General features: G+C 52.5%; 1 protein-coding gene and 1 long non-coding RNA gene across 9 annotated transcripts in view; one reads left to right on the forward strand and one right to left on the reverse strand.

The window, feature by feature from the left end:
* Window positions 1–4,241: 4,241 nt before the first annotated feature.
* On the reverse strand, window positions 4,242–11,752 carry LOC132239945 (uncharacterized). Its single transcript, XR_009454193.1, has 3 exons — window positions 11,628–11,752; window positions 9,619–9,730; window positions 4,242–6,772 (listed from the first exon to the last, which is right to left on the reverse strand). It is a non-coding gene; the product is annotated as an uncharacterized LOC132239945 (long non-coding RNA).
* A 223-nt stretch (window positions 11,753–11,975) lies between these two features.
* PTPRT (protein tyrosine phosphatase receptor type T) overlaps window positions 11,976–16,359 on the forward strand; it is a 960,656-nt gene continuing 956,272 nt past the window's right edge. For all 8 annotated transcript variants that reach the window (XM_059707048.1, XM_059707051.1, XM_059707049.1 and 5 more), the window contains exon 1: window positions 11,976–12,226. In XM_059707048.1, the coding sequence (XP_059563031.1) occupies window positions 12,139–12,226 (88 nt within the window). In that variant the 5' untranslated portion in view covers window positions 11,976–12,138. The remainder of the gene's footprint in view (window positions 12,227–16,359) is intronic.

Here is a 16,359-nt window from a genome sequence, read left to right on the forward strand (position 1 = left end):
TCTTTGTCAGCAGTCCCAACGTTGATTGAAAATTTCACATCTGGGACGTGCTATGGGATTGCCAACACTTAAACCTCAACCAAAGCGAGGGGGGGAGTGTAGGGAGCTATGTGGAGGTGAGGCAGTCACCCCCCGAGGAAAGCATCAGCTCACACAAGGCACACGCTTAAGGAGATGGCCCATCACTGCATCTGCAGGCAGAGAGGGTGTACACAGAGGCTGGCAGCATGACTTACCATGTCAGTAAAAGTGGACAGTATCTCTGCTTCTAGAATATTCTGATGTCATCATGCAAATAGACCATCAGTGGGACTACCGTCTGAGCAAGGCATCCTGCCCCTAGCAAGCACTTGAAGGCAGAGCTTGCGTCTCTACAATGCTGCACGCAGGGCCACAGGTATATGTGAGGTGCTCAATAAACGCTCAGTGAATGGGGGTGACGTTTTTCCATCCAAGAGTAGGCATTTATTTAGGGACACACCTATCTGCCTGACAGGTCTCTCCCCACACTAATTTAGTCCTCATAGGCGTCCAACCTCAACCTCAAGTATGATCAGAGCCCTTCCATGCTCATGAACTTTGCCTGGATTTTCATTGTCCTAGAAAAATTTCCAATACTTTAAAAAGGTCCCATGTTGCAATAGAATGTCAGCACTTGACAGAGTCCCAGAGGCCATCTATTGTACCCCCCTCTCTCTTTGCCCCCCACTAGTTTTATGGAGTTCTGATAAGGGGAAGGGAATTAGACAAGGATGCAGAGGTCAGTGTGGAGACAGGCCTGGAGCCCGGCCCAGGGCCCACCCTCTGTGAGCACCGCGCAGGGCACAGAACTGCAGCTGCAGAGTCAGAGCGGAGCTTTCTGCAGAGGGCACTGAATTCTCCCCTCCCCCCGGCACAGCAACCGTTTTGATAGTTTTATCCCTCTTTGGCCTCTGATGCAGGGGCTAGATAATTAATCAGGCCTTTGAATAATTAAAATTATTTAAAAATGCCTTTGTATCTGAGAAAATTGCCCCAGTAATTACTGCCTTATCAAGAGACGGATTCCACAGACTGCTATCTTTCCCACAGAGAAGGTGCTCTTTCACTCGAGGCTTCGGGACGCGGGCGCTGAGGAAGGAGGGTTGGGTATGCGAGCCAGTGCTTCTGGGGGTGAACAGCACCCAGTCTTGACGCCACAGTCTCCACGGAGCCTCCCCTCATTCGTAGACTTAGATTTCCCAACAAGATACAGCGGGTTGCTTCCAGAGCCTGCTGCAAAATAGGATCGTTCATTGAAAGATCAGATGGATTATTCAACCGGATTCTGCACTTGGGCCTCGCGGAGCCTGCTTTCCAGATTCAGCATCCACTTTTCAATATATATATATATTTTTTAAATACACTCAAGTGGGAGCAAAGTGAAGGCTTGCTTTCCTCAAGTGACTCCTGGTCCTTCCTGACCCAGCAACGCCTGGGGCTGAGCCCTAAGGGTACCATCCTGTCCCTGGAGCCCCGCCACTTCTTTGTTGTAACTCCCAATGGGTGCTCAAGGCTGACAACGTCATGCTGGATGCAGGGTGCTTCACAGGAGCGCGTCTGGTGGGCATTCCCAGGAATTATAATGCAATGAAGAACCCACCACCCAACTGGGGCCCCTGACATCCCTCAGGACCAAGGACAGGGCTGATCACAGCCTCTGGGGAGGGACTATAACCCAGGTATCCTCAAGTGGGGGTGGTGCTCATGGGGTTATATAGGGAGACATTATGTTATAGTGGTTACCGGCACATGCTGTGGACGCAGACAATCTGGAGTTGGGTTTTCCCTGACTCCTGTTTCCGCTGGCTTCCAGTTGGGTCTGGCCAATGGGAGGAGCTGATGGGATGCTGGAAGGGCAGCGGGAAAGGAGATGCAAGGGACTTTCTTCCTCTCTCTCCAGCAGCAAAGAAGTGTCCTCCTTGGTTTCTGCTCCTCCTGGATACAGCTGTCCTGATCCCGCCTCCATGTATGACCACGTGCCCTTGTTTCTCTGGCTTTTTGCTTGTGTGTATTTCTGTTACCTTCCTATCCTTTTGGGGGCTCTCAGCTCCCCTATCACCTGTATAACCAGTTTCCTGTTGTAAATACCCGAAGCAGTTTCTGTTTTCCTGGTTAGAGCTTGATTGATTAACCAATGTTTGATTAGTTAAACTAACGTGTGTCCTCTTTGGCTGAAGTGACTTTGGGTCTCTGTCACTTACAACCTGGAGAGTCTGGACTTGTGCAGGAGTCAGTGGGCGGAAAAGTAGCTACCAGCTCCTGAGTGCTTACTGCTTGCCAGGCACTGTGCTCAGCGCTGTTTCCATGAAGGAGGTAGGAATTCTGATTTCCATTTTGCAGATGAGGAAGTGGAGCCACAAACAGGTCAGGTTAACTTGATGGGGATCAAGTTGGTTTTCTTTACAGGGAAATTCACTCAAAACCAGCTGCTTCTTTAAATAAGGAGGGGATCCCCACAGGTATATGGAGGCTCAAGGGTGGGGGGACAAGAAAGGAGGTGAGGAATGACAAAAGGCAGGTCTATATGCTACTTCGTGACATGGGCTAGAAACTGAACAGGCTTCTCCCAGGCGGGAGTCTATTGAGTAAAGAGAGAGCCGGGTAAATGAGGTACGGGCCTCGTTCGTGACCATGAGCCAAGTCAAGTTCTTACTGCTAATTGCCCGCACGTTTTGCTACAGGTAGTAAACAGGAATCATTCACGTGTCCTTAGGGACCGCGGTGCCATTCAGTATTCATGGCAAATACATCACTGAGCTTCATAAGAGAATCATTTTAAAACAAAGCTTGGTCAGCTGTTTAATAATTTACTGATAGCGACAGCGGGGAGAATATCTAATAACCAGTGAGATTGGCTTTCAAATAGAAAATAAATTCACGTTAGAAGAGTTATAGGAGGGAAATAAGGAAAGGAGGGGGAAGCATTATTAGTGGCAAGGAAATATTTAACATTTGCCAATTCTGGATTTTTTTTCTTTTTACTCCTATCAGAATGGAGAAACCTGATTATTGAGTGGTTGTGAAATTCCATGCATTTATATTTTACAACATTCACGGGCCCTTAACGTTCTTCATACAGGAAACAAGAGTCATACCGAGGGCGGGTATCCGGAGCAGAGGCTCTGACTGCCCCTGAGCCCTGGGGAGCATCACCTTTGTTAATGTGGGGACTTTGGGGGACTATAGGGTTTTCATGATCATATCTCAGTTTCTCCCGGAGTAGGAAAGGCCTGAGACATTTGAAAAACAAAGCCTCAAAGAAACAAAATCAACCCAAACTACACCTGTGCATCCTCCTGCTCAGGGGAGAACCTTGCTTAGAACTGATTAAAGGGAATCTGGCTTCTGGGTAAATGGAACTTAACTTATTTTTGTTTACTGGAAAAGTGCTATTGAAATGTCTGTAAACTGACAAGGGGTTTGAGATGGTCACGCTTGAAGTTTCCTGCTAATTCTAATATTCCTGGTGTGTGGTTTGGAGACATGATTAACACAATTTTAAAAGGTCCAGGAGATGATGAGAGGAAAGCAAAAACTAAATACACTATCAGGCACCAAACCTCCTTGTGGGTGAATCATGCATAAGGCTCCTGGCTGCAGGCCTGCTTCACAGCAAACTCAAGTTCAAGCATGTCAGGAAGGCAGAGGCAAAACCAAGGGGAACATCCCCAAGATGACCAGTCTTTAAGCTTCAGTGGCAGCCAGTGATGCATGGTGTTTTGGGGTAAAGCAACATCTCGGCCCCCCTGCCCTGCAGCCCCCTCCCCAGAGCACGGGCCCACTCTGTCCTCCAACCAGTCCTTCCACTTGCCACTCTGGAGACAGGCTTCCAGATAAGACAGATGATCTCTGTGTTCCCAGACGGTATTTCCTGTGGCTTTACATTCCAAGATCGTACCCTCCATTCTTCACATTCATTTCAACAAACTCACTCTCATTCTGCCTTGAGGTATTAGCACTTTTTTTTTTTTTTTTTTAGCTTAGAGAAATAATGATTTATCAACGTCTTCCTTGACGTGAGAATGGCTTGGATAACCGTGAGCAGTCTGCCCTGTCAAGCCAAGGAAAGATGTCGCTGGCTTGGGCTTCCTCCGCCACCATCCCGTCGGGTCCAGGAGGGGCGAGGGACATTCTGGGGCTGAAGCTTGCTGCTATCATTTTGGGTGAAATGTCTTTCTGTGTAGCATAGTAAAAAAAAATTAAAACAGATGCCATTCTCTGAAATGGAAAGAATTATTTATTTCACTGGCTTGGCGATGGAGTAGCTGGCTGGTGGAGAACATTTTGAGGATAACACTTTGGCTTTGGCACAGAGGAAGGGGAGGGAGGCTGTGTAAAATTCAGGGGGGATCTATGTAGGTATGGGGATTGAACGGGGTGTGGGGTGAGAGGAGGGGTAGATAAGTAGAGGGCAGACCTTGTGTGCGTGGGTAGGTTTATAGACCACACATTAAAGAGGTTAATGAACATCTTGATGCATAAGTGAGGTGGATAGATGTCACCTGACTACCCAAGATCCCGTGGAGAAGACACTCCTCCCCCCTCCATCAGGCTTCACTGGGGGGCAGTTATGGTGACCATCCCCAATATCGAGGGGTGGACAATGACCGAGGCTGGCCAATGAGAGCACTGTCTTCCCCACCACTTCCCTGGCCAAACTGATTGTCTCAGGAAGTGGAATGTGACTCTAATCAGCCAGCGTCTTCACTAAAGTTTGGCAAGGGTGTTGCAAGTGGCCTCTCTCTCTCTTTTAGTGACAGTGCTAAGCGGTGACAACTATATCTGGACCTTTCATTGTCCAATGTCCCTGACTACCCACCGAGAGAAGCACAACTAAGACATGGAGAGCGGTGGGTGGGGAGAGAGAATGAATGGCAATTGAGTCCCTGGATCCAGCTTTGCCTGAACGTGCTCATGAGCCGTTCAGCTAAATGCATCACTGGATCCCTGTGTTTTCACTGCTTGTTGGAGTTGGATGGCCTCAAGGAATCTTGCCTAAAGTACAATGTATGTATGTGTTCCAGGCTCAGTGCTCAGCCTCTAAGCCAGGGGTTCTCAACCTGTGGGTCACGACCCCTTTGGTGGTCGAACGACCCTTTCACAGGGGTCGCCTAAGACCATCCTGCATATCAGATATTTACATTACGATTCATAACAGTAGCAACATTACAGTTATGAAGTAGCAACGAAAATAATTTTATGGTTGGGTCACAACATGAGGAACTGTATTTAAAGGGCCAGAAGGTTGAGAACCACTGCCTAAGCCCTTATAGGTGCCAGAGGCACAGACTCAGTCAAGATGCAGGCCTGGCCTCAGAAGGCTCAGCACTGTCCCTGGAGGCTCTCACCTCCCCTTGTTCCTGACACTGATCAGCCATTCACCAACGTGCCAGTGTCCAAGTTAAAACTCAAACTCCTGAGCCTCAACCTCTAGAGCAGGGCTGGGACTGTCCGGCCCGCGGGCCTTATCATTTGGTCTGGCCCTGCCAAGGCATTAGGGTGAGTTAATTAAATGTTGGACCAAATATAGCAGGCTAATTTTTATGTTGATAATTTTGTGTGGTCCGAGAATGATGTGATAAATATCCAATTTGCCCTTGGCAGAAAGAAGGTTGCCTACCCCTGCTCTAGAAATTCTGATTCGGTTCCACGTGATACTAACCAACACCCTGAGTGGTTCTGGAGTGGGCGTGTCCCGTGGAGCGATGTGGAGAGTCCCATCCGCGTGCCCACCACACCCTCTCCAGGTGTCCTATTTGAATGCTCAGACTCTCACATCTGTGAACATTTGCCTAGCTGTTCCAGCTTCCCAGAATGCCCTTTCTTCCTTCTCTACCTGGTGAGGGCTCCATGCAGGGGGAGTTCAAGGTGAATTCAGGAGGAATGGGCTCAGAAAGGCAGGCAAGGCCCAGCCAGTGACGGAGTTTATTCTGAGGGCCATGGGGCATGCGCAAAGGGTTTTAAGCTGGCGGGTGACAAGGCTGTGGAATGATGGTCTCATTGACTGCTGTGTAGGGTGTGGTTGGGGAGAGGAGGCGGAGAGGAGCTGAGGTTTGAGCTGAGCTCACTGGGAGATGTGAGAAGCAACAAATTCACTCCACCTGTGGTTGGTGAGTCCCTGACTACCTGGGACCCTCCTGAATCCGGGGATGGGGTCAGGGACAAGGAGAGGGGCTGAGAGTCCCAGGGGAGTTCAGTGCTCTGAGAAGACCCGTGTCCACCTCCAAGACACCAGGCTGCTGGGAGAGCAGAGGCTTTTTTTCCTGCTTCATTAGAGAACCACTTTCCTGGAGGCAAGAAGTCCAGGCTGGGGCCATATCTTGGTCAGGTTTGAGGCCATTAGTCAAACCCTGACACTGCCACCACCCTGCCCCTGTGTGCTGGCGGGACCTCTCAGCTTGGCATCCGCACTGCTCAGCAAGAGGCTGGGCACAGGTTAGAGACATGAACACCCATGGACGGTGCCTGGAACACATCACTTAATTGTGTGTGTGTGTGTGTGTGTGTGTGTGTGTGTGTGTTTAATTAAGAGAAACAGCTGTCTGGCAGAGCCCACTTAGGCAAAGTGAGCCGCCGTCCGGCATTCCATGCAGGACCTCTCTGGCACGGAGTTCTACTTGCCAATAGTCTGGACCATGTGCTGGTGCTCTGGCCCAAGGACGAAGCAGCTGGCTCTCCACGCTGTGTTGTCACCCAGATGTCTGCGACAGTTGGCCTGGAGTCAAGGCTGGGTGGTGTGGCCAATCTACGACTTGGAATAGAAAAGAAAGTATCTTTTGAGTGGGCCAAGCCTTGTAGGTGTTTTCACCTCCATTAACTCACTTAATTCCCACTCAGCTCAGCGAGGTAGAAATAATCACCCCCATTTCACAGGTGGAGAAACAGATTTGGAGCGGGAGAGTAACTAGTTCATGGTCACCTCGGTGGTAAACGGAGGCCTGGGGGGTGTGGGCAGGTGCAAGGCCTCACCCCAAATGTAGCATGCTCTAAAGAAGGAATGAGGTGTTGGAGGCCTGAAAAATCATCTAAGAGGAGGAGCAGGAAGAGTGTAAGGGATAGAGGATGCTTCCCAGAGCCTGCTGACATCCAAACCAGTCACAAAAAAAGCCTCTGCTCTCCCAGCAGCCTGGTGTCCCCAGAGAGAGGAGCCGACTTCGAAGCAGTGGGTCGCCACAAGGGAAATCTTTCTAACCATGAGGGCCTCGCCCTGCAAATACTTCCCCCTTCAAGTCCTGCTAGTGGACGCAGCCCTATCCCTGGATACAGCACGTTATTACAGAGCAAAATGCTTGGCTCATGAGGTTACACTTGAAAAATACTTATCGTTTCTAAGTTGCATGTGGGTTATTTATAATTGCGTGTCTTGACAGACAGCACTAATGTTCCCGCCATAAAAACATTATTCAAGCCAGAACTACTGGCTCTGAAAAGTCCGTGGTGTGTGCAGAAGCCACTCTGTTAATAGAAAGGTTAACTTGTATTTTTGAATTATTGATGGTGGCTTGTTACTAATTTTTTTTTTTTCCTCAGAAAGGAGGAAATAATTAATGAAGAGATCATTGCCAATGTGTCTGACATCTATTAATGGTTTCATCTTGCAACCAGATTAAAAGAGACAGCTGGTCCATGAATTTATGTGTGGAGACAGCTCTGAATGTGCTGACAGCTCTGCAGGAGGGCAGGGCTGCCGGCGGGGTGGGGGGAGGGGCCTGGGCATGGGCACAGGCCAGCTGGGAGGTCCTCTCCTGCTGGCGGTGGGCCGGCCTCATCACTGCAGAGGGGCCGGGCAGCAAATGGGCTGTAACTCTTCTGACATCTTTCCAAACTCCTCTGTTCCCACGGGAGCCGAGCAGCACCTTCCCTGTGCCCGTCACTGGGTGGCATTTCCTGCGTGGTGTTTGGATGAGTGGTTTTCAACCTGAGCCTACATCAGAAGGTCCAGGGAAGCTGGTTAAAACACAGGTTCCTGGGCCCCACCGCCAGCATTTCTGATTCCCTAAGTCAGGGATGGGGCCTGAAAATGTGCATTTCTAACAGGTTCGCAGGTGCTGCTGGTGCTGCTGGTCCAAGGCTCACACTCCGAGAACCAGCTTTAGACCAATGATTGTCAGACCGTGCGGTGAGACTGCCTGGAGAGAGGGGGCCGGCAAACTTCTGTAAAGGGCAAGACAAGGGTAACCTCACGAGCCAACCATTTCGTTCTGTGGGCATTGCCGGAATCCGCCACAGTGACTCAGCGCTGCTCTGTGGCACAGACAGCAGCCACAGGCAATGTGTAAACAAATACGCAGGATGTGTTCCAATAAAGCTTTATTTATAAACCCAGGAGGTGGGCCGAACCGGGAGTAGTCTGCTGACCTCTGTTCTAGAGCAGCACAGTCACCTGGAACTTTCTAGAAAAAGCAGCCATGAGCAGTCTTGAGCAGCACTAACAGAATTTTCTGTGATGATGGAAATGTTCTATATCTGTGCTCTCCAATATGGCAGCCACTGGCCACACGTGGCCACTGAGCACCTGAAGTGTGGTTAGTATGACTAAAAATGGAATTCCTAAATTTTAAATGGAAGTGGCTAGTGGCGCCTGCTTCGCACTAAGAAGATAAAAGGCTCTCTCGAATGGAGTGGCCATGCCTTGGCCACCTCCTTACACAGGGTCGTTGCCCTCTTTGAGCCTCAGTTTCCTCATTCGTAAGATGGGAATAAAACAGTAGCTATGCCACCTGCCTTTCCCATTGGGGAAGCAAGGCACCTTGGCCCAGCGTGTGTCCCCAGTTCCCCCGCCCCATGCATTGCTCCCCACCGGAGGGTTGACTATCCCTGGGGACAGGGGAGGGGCTGGGGGACAGAGGGAGGCCATCTCTGCCTCTCCCCGCCCTTTCCCTCCTTCTCTCCGTCCAGTCTCCTCCCCACACTGTAAGCTCCAAGCTGCAAGCCCACAGCCTGCGGTCCCTGGCACGCGGCAGACCGCCAGCTCGCCTGTTGACAGGATGCCCCGAGGTCCAGGCCTCCCCTCAGACTGCTGGGGTGAGAGATCTGCAGCTAAAATGTCTGACCACTTCTGTCTCGGCCCCGCCTAGGGCTGAAAGGGAGGCCACTGCAGATAAGGAAACTGAGGCCCAGAGAGGTCTGGCCAAAGGTCCCCAAGGGTTAAGGACCGAGTCACCCCAGGGTAAGAGGCTGCCTTCTTGGGCAGAATTAAAGGGGCAGAATGCCACTGCACCAGCTCCAGCTCCTGGCTCCAGCACTGAGGCCGAGCCCAGCCCTGAGCTCCCCAGGCTGATGGGGGCAGACAGGGAAGCAGCCCCTCTTTTCTAATGAGCACTGGGCTCCTGTGAAGGAGGAGGGGAGATGCCAGTTCAGAGGGGGCCTGGCTTGAGGCATCTGTGGCCTGAGCCAGCCCTCTCCCTCCCGTCACCCAGCAGCCCTGTCAAGTGGGAACTGGGGTTTGTGGAACTGACCACGGGGAGAAACCACATCCCTACAGTGTGAAAAGCATCGCCACAGCAGCCAGCCCAGGGCCTTGACAGCAGGTCTTGGGCAGGAAGTGCGTCGTGGCCAAAGATTCACAGGAAACCTTAAGGACCCGCGTGAGTTTACCTGGGAAACGATGCTGGGAAGGGTGGTCCAGGCAGAGGGAACAGCAGGTGCCAAAGCTCAGCGGTGCGTCTGGTGCGAGAGCCCTGCTGGGAGCAGGTGAGAGCCGGTGCTCCTGAGAGAAGAGAGGGGCCGTTTCTGGATGCGCAGGGCGGCTGGGACAGCACAGAGGGCCAGGGCGCACCCTGGGCACGTACAGCCTGGGGCCGAGGTCGGGCACTGGGCTTGCTCCCCCAGCTCGACCTTTGAAATGGAGCCTTTCTCGGAGCCCCATGAACCCCATTCAGACCTGGGAGCTTTTCGGGCAGCGATATAACATAGTGGGAGGCTCAGGAGGGTGCAGTAGGGCGTGTGCTCTGAAGACACTGAGAACTGCTGTTTATACTTCTCAGAAAGCTCGAGAGGGAATGAATAGGAGCCCAAGGGAGCGGGACAAATTTGAAGTGTGACACCAAGCTCGTTACTGGCTTAGAAACCGCCTGCTGTCCCAGGTCTGGCCATGCCCTGCTATCAGGCATGCCTAGGGTCATAGGTCATGGGCTGGGGTCAGGCCTCTCTGCAGGCCCTGGATGAGGGTAGGGAACAGCCAGCAGTTTAGCTCTGAGCCTAAGGGATCTCCCCTTCCAAATGTCCTGAGGGCCATTCATCTCTGCTTCCCCAGAGACTTCGCAAAGAGCAAGGCACCCGGTTACGTGTTCAGGTAAGTATTTGTAGAATTATTAAGAATCCCCGAGGCAGCCTGTGAAAGGTCCCACTCAAAGTTCCCACCATCCCCATCTGAGCAATCCCACTTCCCCCGACAGGGGTCTGGGAACCAGGACATTGAGAAGCCTGCCTGGCAGTGTGTGTGTGTGTGTGTGTGTGTGTGTGTGTGAGAGAGAGAGAGAGAGAGAGAGAGAGAGAGAGAGAGAGAGAGAGAGAGACATACACACACACTGGCTATTCCAATAGACCAGTCCACGCCCTTCAGCTTTTGAAGGTGGGGGTAGTGGTGGGAGTCAGAGGATGGAAGCAAGGGCCTAGGATTACAAGTGAGGGGTGGGGGGTGTTAATGGATCTCGTTCGAGGGGACTGACCCACTCCACCTGGTGGAAACAGGGGGAGAGAGGTGTTCTCTGCTGTAGCAGCTCAATCCAGAGCTGAGGCTCCCCACTATGGAAATCCTGGCCATGCCTGATCATATCTTGCCCCCAAAGTCTGTCCAGTCCAATTCTTGGAATCCCAACAAGGATGAGGGTTGGGGGGGGGGCTTACTGTCCTGACACAGAAGGACGAAGCTTTGGCCACGTTTGCGGAGTAAGTCCCTTGAGCATTGCCCAGGTGTCCCTGCCCCTGGTTTATAGAGCCCAGCCCTCCACCCCCCACCCCAGGCCAGGATCCATGAGCCCCGCTCCCAGGAAAGCAGAGAGTCTCAGCCAAGGGACAGCTTTGACTCTGATCTATGGTTTTCAGCCCCAAGCAGGTCTTTGTTCAGACCAGGAAGAAAAGGAAAAAGCTACATGGTTCAGTTTCTGGAGAAAGGGAAGGGGGTAAGGTAGCAAGAGAAAGGGGTGCCGCTTTGCGCCTCCAACGTGGGGGTGAGGACAAGGGAGAGATGTAGGTGAATAAGAGGGATACCTGGGTGTCTGGTGGGAGGCGGGAGGGGTGGGGGGCTGGTGATAGCAGCGTGGTCAGCCATGAACCCAGAAGCGTGTGTGTGTGTGTGTGTGTGTGTGTGTGTGTGTGTGTGTGTGTGTGGGGTGGGGAGGTGCTGACTCTTAGATGAAATTCTCATCTCAGGGCGGGCCTGAGACCCTCGCCAGCAGATGCCTGCCCCAGTTTAGGGCAGATGCCCATTCTTCCGACCCCCGACCCCCACCCCATTCACCTGGCTTCCTCCCCCCTTTCCCCGTCGCACCTACCCCTCCCCCCGCACCCCCCGCCCCGCCCTCACTCACCTGTTCTCCCATTCCGAGTTCAAAAGGCTGTTCCCTTTTCCCCTTTTTCCCTCCTCCCTCCACCGCCCCCGGTACCTGCGCCCCAGCCGGCAGACGATGCTTGGCTGCGTGGCGCAGCGCTGGGCAAAGAGGCGAGGAAGCTGCGGGGCGTGTGCGTGCGGGTGTGTGTGCGGGTGGAGGGATGTGTGTGGGCGCGTGACTGTGCGAGAGGCGCCGAGCCGGCCAACCCCACTGAGGGCGAGCGTGTGCCTGGCGCGGGCGTGCGCGCGAGGGTGTGTGCGCGGCCCAGGCGGAGCGCCAGGGCGGGCGACGTCGGCGGCGGCGGCGTTAGGACTCGGGGGACACCGCCCCCCGGAACGCCCCCCACCCCCCGGCGTCCCGCCCCCGCCCAGCCTCCCTCCTCAGTTCGCGCCGCGCCTCGGCTTGGAGCGCAGCGGCGCCGACTCCGGGAACCCGGCAGAGCCCGCCCGGCGCCCAGGGCGCGCACAGCCCGCGGCCGCGCCGGCGATGCGGGGCCACCCCGCGCCCGCCCCAGTCCCGGCCCCGGCCCCCGCGGAAAGGGGCTGAGCCGCCCGCCGCCGCCCGGATGGCGAGCCTCGCCGCGCTCGCCCTCAGCCTGCTCCTGCGGCTGCAGCTGCCGCCGCTGCCCGGCGCCCGGGCTCAGAGCGCCGCAGGTGAGTGCGCTTTCCGCTCCGCGCTCCTCCCGGGACGCGCCGCGGGACCCTCGGAGGAGAAAGTTGTGCGGGTGCGGGGGGCTCGGGTCTCGGTGGCCAGAGCCCGAGTCCCGGCCTCCCGACGCCGGCAGCCGCCGCCAGGCGCGCCGGGGCCAGCGAGCCCGGCCCCTCGCGTCCCGCGACCGCGCGCGTTTGGCCAAGTTCTCCGCTTCACTTTCCGGCCGGCCCCCCCTACCCCCCCGCCCCCCACGGGCTGGAGTAACTTTCCGCGGTTGTTGCGAATATCTCCACTTGCCGCCTCCCACTTGTCGGAATCCGTCAGTTGCGTGTTCGGGGCGGCGAGATGAGAAGCAGCTGGGACGCCCGGCGGGGAGCGTTCTCGCCCCGCAGCTTCTCGGGCAGCGCGCGCTTTTCGTGCGGTGGACTGGCCGCCAGCAGGCGGGGCTGCCGGGGCTGCGGCTTCTTTTCTCCGGGATGTGCAGGAAGCTCGAGACTATCCCTGTACACGCTGCGCCCTTCAGCTGGTCCTTAAACAAGCGCCGATTGCACCTGTGGGGGTTTGTGTTAGTCACAGAGCGAGCAAACCCCCTTCCTACCTCTACCCCCCCCCCGTGTTTGTTTGTTTTTTCTAGAGCAAATGGGCGCCCTGTTAACGGCCTTTCGAGTAGAGTGGCTTTGACCTGTGAGCATGTCTGCTCCTGAAAAGTTTGGGGGACTCATATTTGGGTTTGACCATGGGGAGGGAAGGTGAGCAGGGGCAATTCTCAGCGTGTGTGTGTGTGTGTGTGTGTGTGTGTGGTGCCCTGGTATATTCCCGATGGTAAGTTGTCTTGCACAGGAGACCCCCACGATTCAGGGGCTTACATACCACCAAACTGTACCACGGGCAGTTCCCGGCCCTGAACCCCCAAAAGAGCAGTGGCGGGAAGGGGGAAGAAGTGGCGAAGGTATGCTTCCAAGTTAAAAATCACCTTGAAGTTTCTGAGCACCCGTTGGCTTTGGAGTGACCACACTGAAGGGAGGTTGCTGGGATCACAGGGACAGGCTGAGATTAGCAGGTGGGACTTGGAAGGGAGCTTTTTGGATTGCTGACTACCAGCGGTGCCCATTGTATTATCACGCCGAGAGGAAGAAAGAAGAAAGAAAAAGACAGCAGATAGGCAGGCAGGGAGCGTTGGGGGAATGTTTCCTCTTTAAACAGGCGGCCTCCGAAGTTAAGAACCGCTGGAGTGACCTTCTATCGGAAATGCACTGGGGTCTCCCTTGCTCCAAACCGAAATGGGAGCCGAATGTGGGACTTCTGTGAAGGGACAGCCTGTTTCCGTGGCGGAGAAGTTAGGCGACAAGGACGCCTCCTTTGAGGCGTGTGAAGATGAGAGGTCGGATTAGCAAGGGAGAGGAGAGGGACAACCACGGCCCTATTCTAAAGATGGTGCTCCCGTCTTCGTTTCCAGGTTTTTGGGTCCGTACTAGGCGTGCGAAGGAGGGAAGGGAGGCGGCTGCTGGCGACAGTCCTGTGGGCCCGGGCATGATTTGTGACTTAGATTTTCCTGTCCTCCAAGTCCTGGCCCACAGTAATAGTGTGTGCTCACGTTCTCGCAGCAAAAACAGTATCAGAAATATTCCACCATGGGTCTCACTGAATCCGCTCTTGGGTTAGCGTGCGGTAAAACCATAGCGGGTTGGGGACCAGTTCGGTGCTGAAAGCACGCCGGTTCAGGAGGCTCCCGCCAGGTGGCGCTCGCCCACAACTGTTAAAATGCAAATCTAGTTGCTTTCATCTCTGGAATAGAACTTCTTTTCAATTTTTAAATGAGTAATGTGTTTATTCAGCAGCCTTTTGTTAAAACATTAGAGAAGTGTGAGGAGCAAGCACCTTTTCTTTTGTTTGGTCTTTGGAACACTGGGGAAAGAAAAGCAATCCGGGAGTACAGTTTGGGAAGAAATCAACTGTTAAGTCACCATATGTTTCTTTGGGTTCTACCTGAGCCCGGTGGCTTCTGCAAATCTACTATAGCATGTACTGAGCAAGCGACTGCGTTTGTTCCAAGGGCTCCTTCAATGAGTGGGAGTAGATTGTTTTGGAGACGGGGGTGTATTCTAAGCCTCATTTGTAAAAATGAGGATTTCCGGTATAATCTATTCATTCTGGTTTAAGGCTAACCAGACTATTTAAATTAGATGATTTTCCCAGGTTCCCTCATGAACATCCACATTTGTAGATGCAGGAATGCTGCAAATGTTGACTTTTAAAAATGGACTTCTATTTTACATTTCTTTCTAAATACAGAAATTGTTGGAATCCATATCAAGCATACATATAACAATAGCTTGATTTCCTTTAAAGCCTCTTATTTAAAACTTTTGTCAAGTTTGGGTAAATAATACATTTTAAATTCAATGGCATGCTCTCTATATTCTTTTAATATGAAAATTCCCACTCTGGAAAGCAGCGTCACATCTGTAAGCTTCCGTTTAGCACACAGCTGGGGTGGTATGTTTTGCTGTACCATGTTGGTCACTGTGTCCAGAAGTCCATGGTGTAAGCCTGTCATTCTCCCTTACTCTAAGACGTGCTTTACGAGTGAGGATGATTTTTGTAAGGAATGATAGTAAAAAAGCATTTAAATTCAGCGTGTTCAGAGTGTGGCAAAACATGATCTAGGATGGGTTAAGAGGGAAGCAGTTAAACAAATGGATAAGGGGGTAATTGGTCCATTTACTACTGGGTATCAGCCTTCATACGTTGAGAGCAAAAATGGATCCTAGAGGGGGCTGACTTGTGATTGCAGTTGTTAGCAGTGTAGTCATTTAACTCGATAATCATTGCCAGAGACCTCTGGGGAACTGTTAGCAGTACAGTCAGATTTTACTTTCCGTCGTGGATTGCTCGATTTGTTTCCTAATAAAAGAACAATTAACGTGCAAACCTGGCTTGGATCCTGTTTCAGCAACAATTGCAAACACATTCCTAGTGAAAGCAGACCATCTTCTTGGGTTACAACGCACTACCTTTCTTTCTCCTCCACTTAATTTCTTCTTGCTTTTCCCCGGCACAGCTCCTGCAGGTTCTGTCCGAGCTGCCAGCCGAGAGGCGTCTGCTGTCGTATGTAACCGTCACCTTTCAGAGCCATGATCACAGGGCATTACAGCATTGTTCTTTTAAGCATGGGATACTCCCATGACTCTCTGACTGTGTTGCTGTGGAAACGAGCAGTGCCATGTAGGTGGTGGGCCCTTGATAAATATTTATTGATGATGAGGATGAAGAGATGGTGGCGTCTCTTGGCAACCATGGTGAGCGATACGGGAGTTTAAGTCGAGAGGCAGCCTGACAGAGAGAAATGAGGATGAGCTTTGGAGTCTGAAGTCCTAAGTTTGAATCCTGCCACTGCTTCTCTCTCTAGCTTTGCCAGCACGGGCACTTCATTCCTCTTCTCGGATCCCCAGCTTCTCATTTGTAAGAGAGGATAGTTATAGCTGCCTCACTGGATGCTGTGAAGACTAAAGATGGCGCATGCAGAGTGAATAGGGGACTAGTGCACAGGGGGACTTGATTCTTACCGGAGCCTTGTCCAGGACTGGCCTCGGCACTGGTGTAGGCACACAGGCCAAGGGAGCATCGGTGGGGAGCTCAGTTAGGAATTGGCAGTGAGATGGCTGAGTTTTGGTGATGATTCTACTTTTTCTTCTTGTTGGAAGTTGATTCCCTGCCACCAGAAGGAGATTTAAAATGAAAATTTCTAACAGGTGACACTAATACATGTGGCCATTGGAGGGTTTAGATAGGACTGTTTTAAGTACGTTTGTGTTCTAAATGAGAACCGATTAAAAAATACACATGGTTGCACATTGTAATGGGAAAGTGTTTGGGTTTATCCTCTCTCCCTTCCTACCACCCTTCCTCATCCAACCTTCCTTCCCCCAAGGCCCTGTCCCTCATCCGTGTCCATCTCTTATCCAGAAATCAAGTGCATGGCACTCCAGGGCAGCGGGGGGCAGGTGCGTTGTGCACTCTATAAACAAGCAAAGAATAAGCTAACATATAGAGGGCTGTGGCATTCCAAAAAAGAAAGGAAAAAGCTGTGAGGTTATTGAAAATAAACCATGTCCGACAAGTGTAATAGCATTTA

The sequence above is a fragment of the Myotis daubentonii genome, chromosome 8 (genome assembly GCF_963259705.1).
Source record: "Myotis daubentonii chromosome 8, mMyoDau2.1, whole genome shotgun sequence".
NCBI classification, from domain to species: Eukaryota; Metazoa; Chordata; class Mammalia; order Chiroptera; family Vespertilionidae; genus Myotis; species Myotis daubentonii.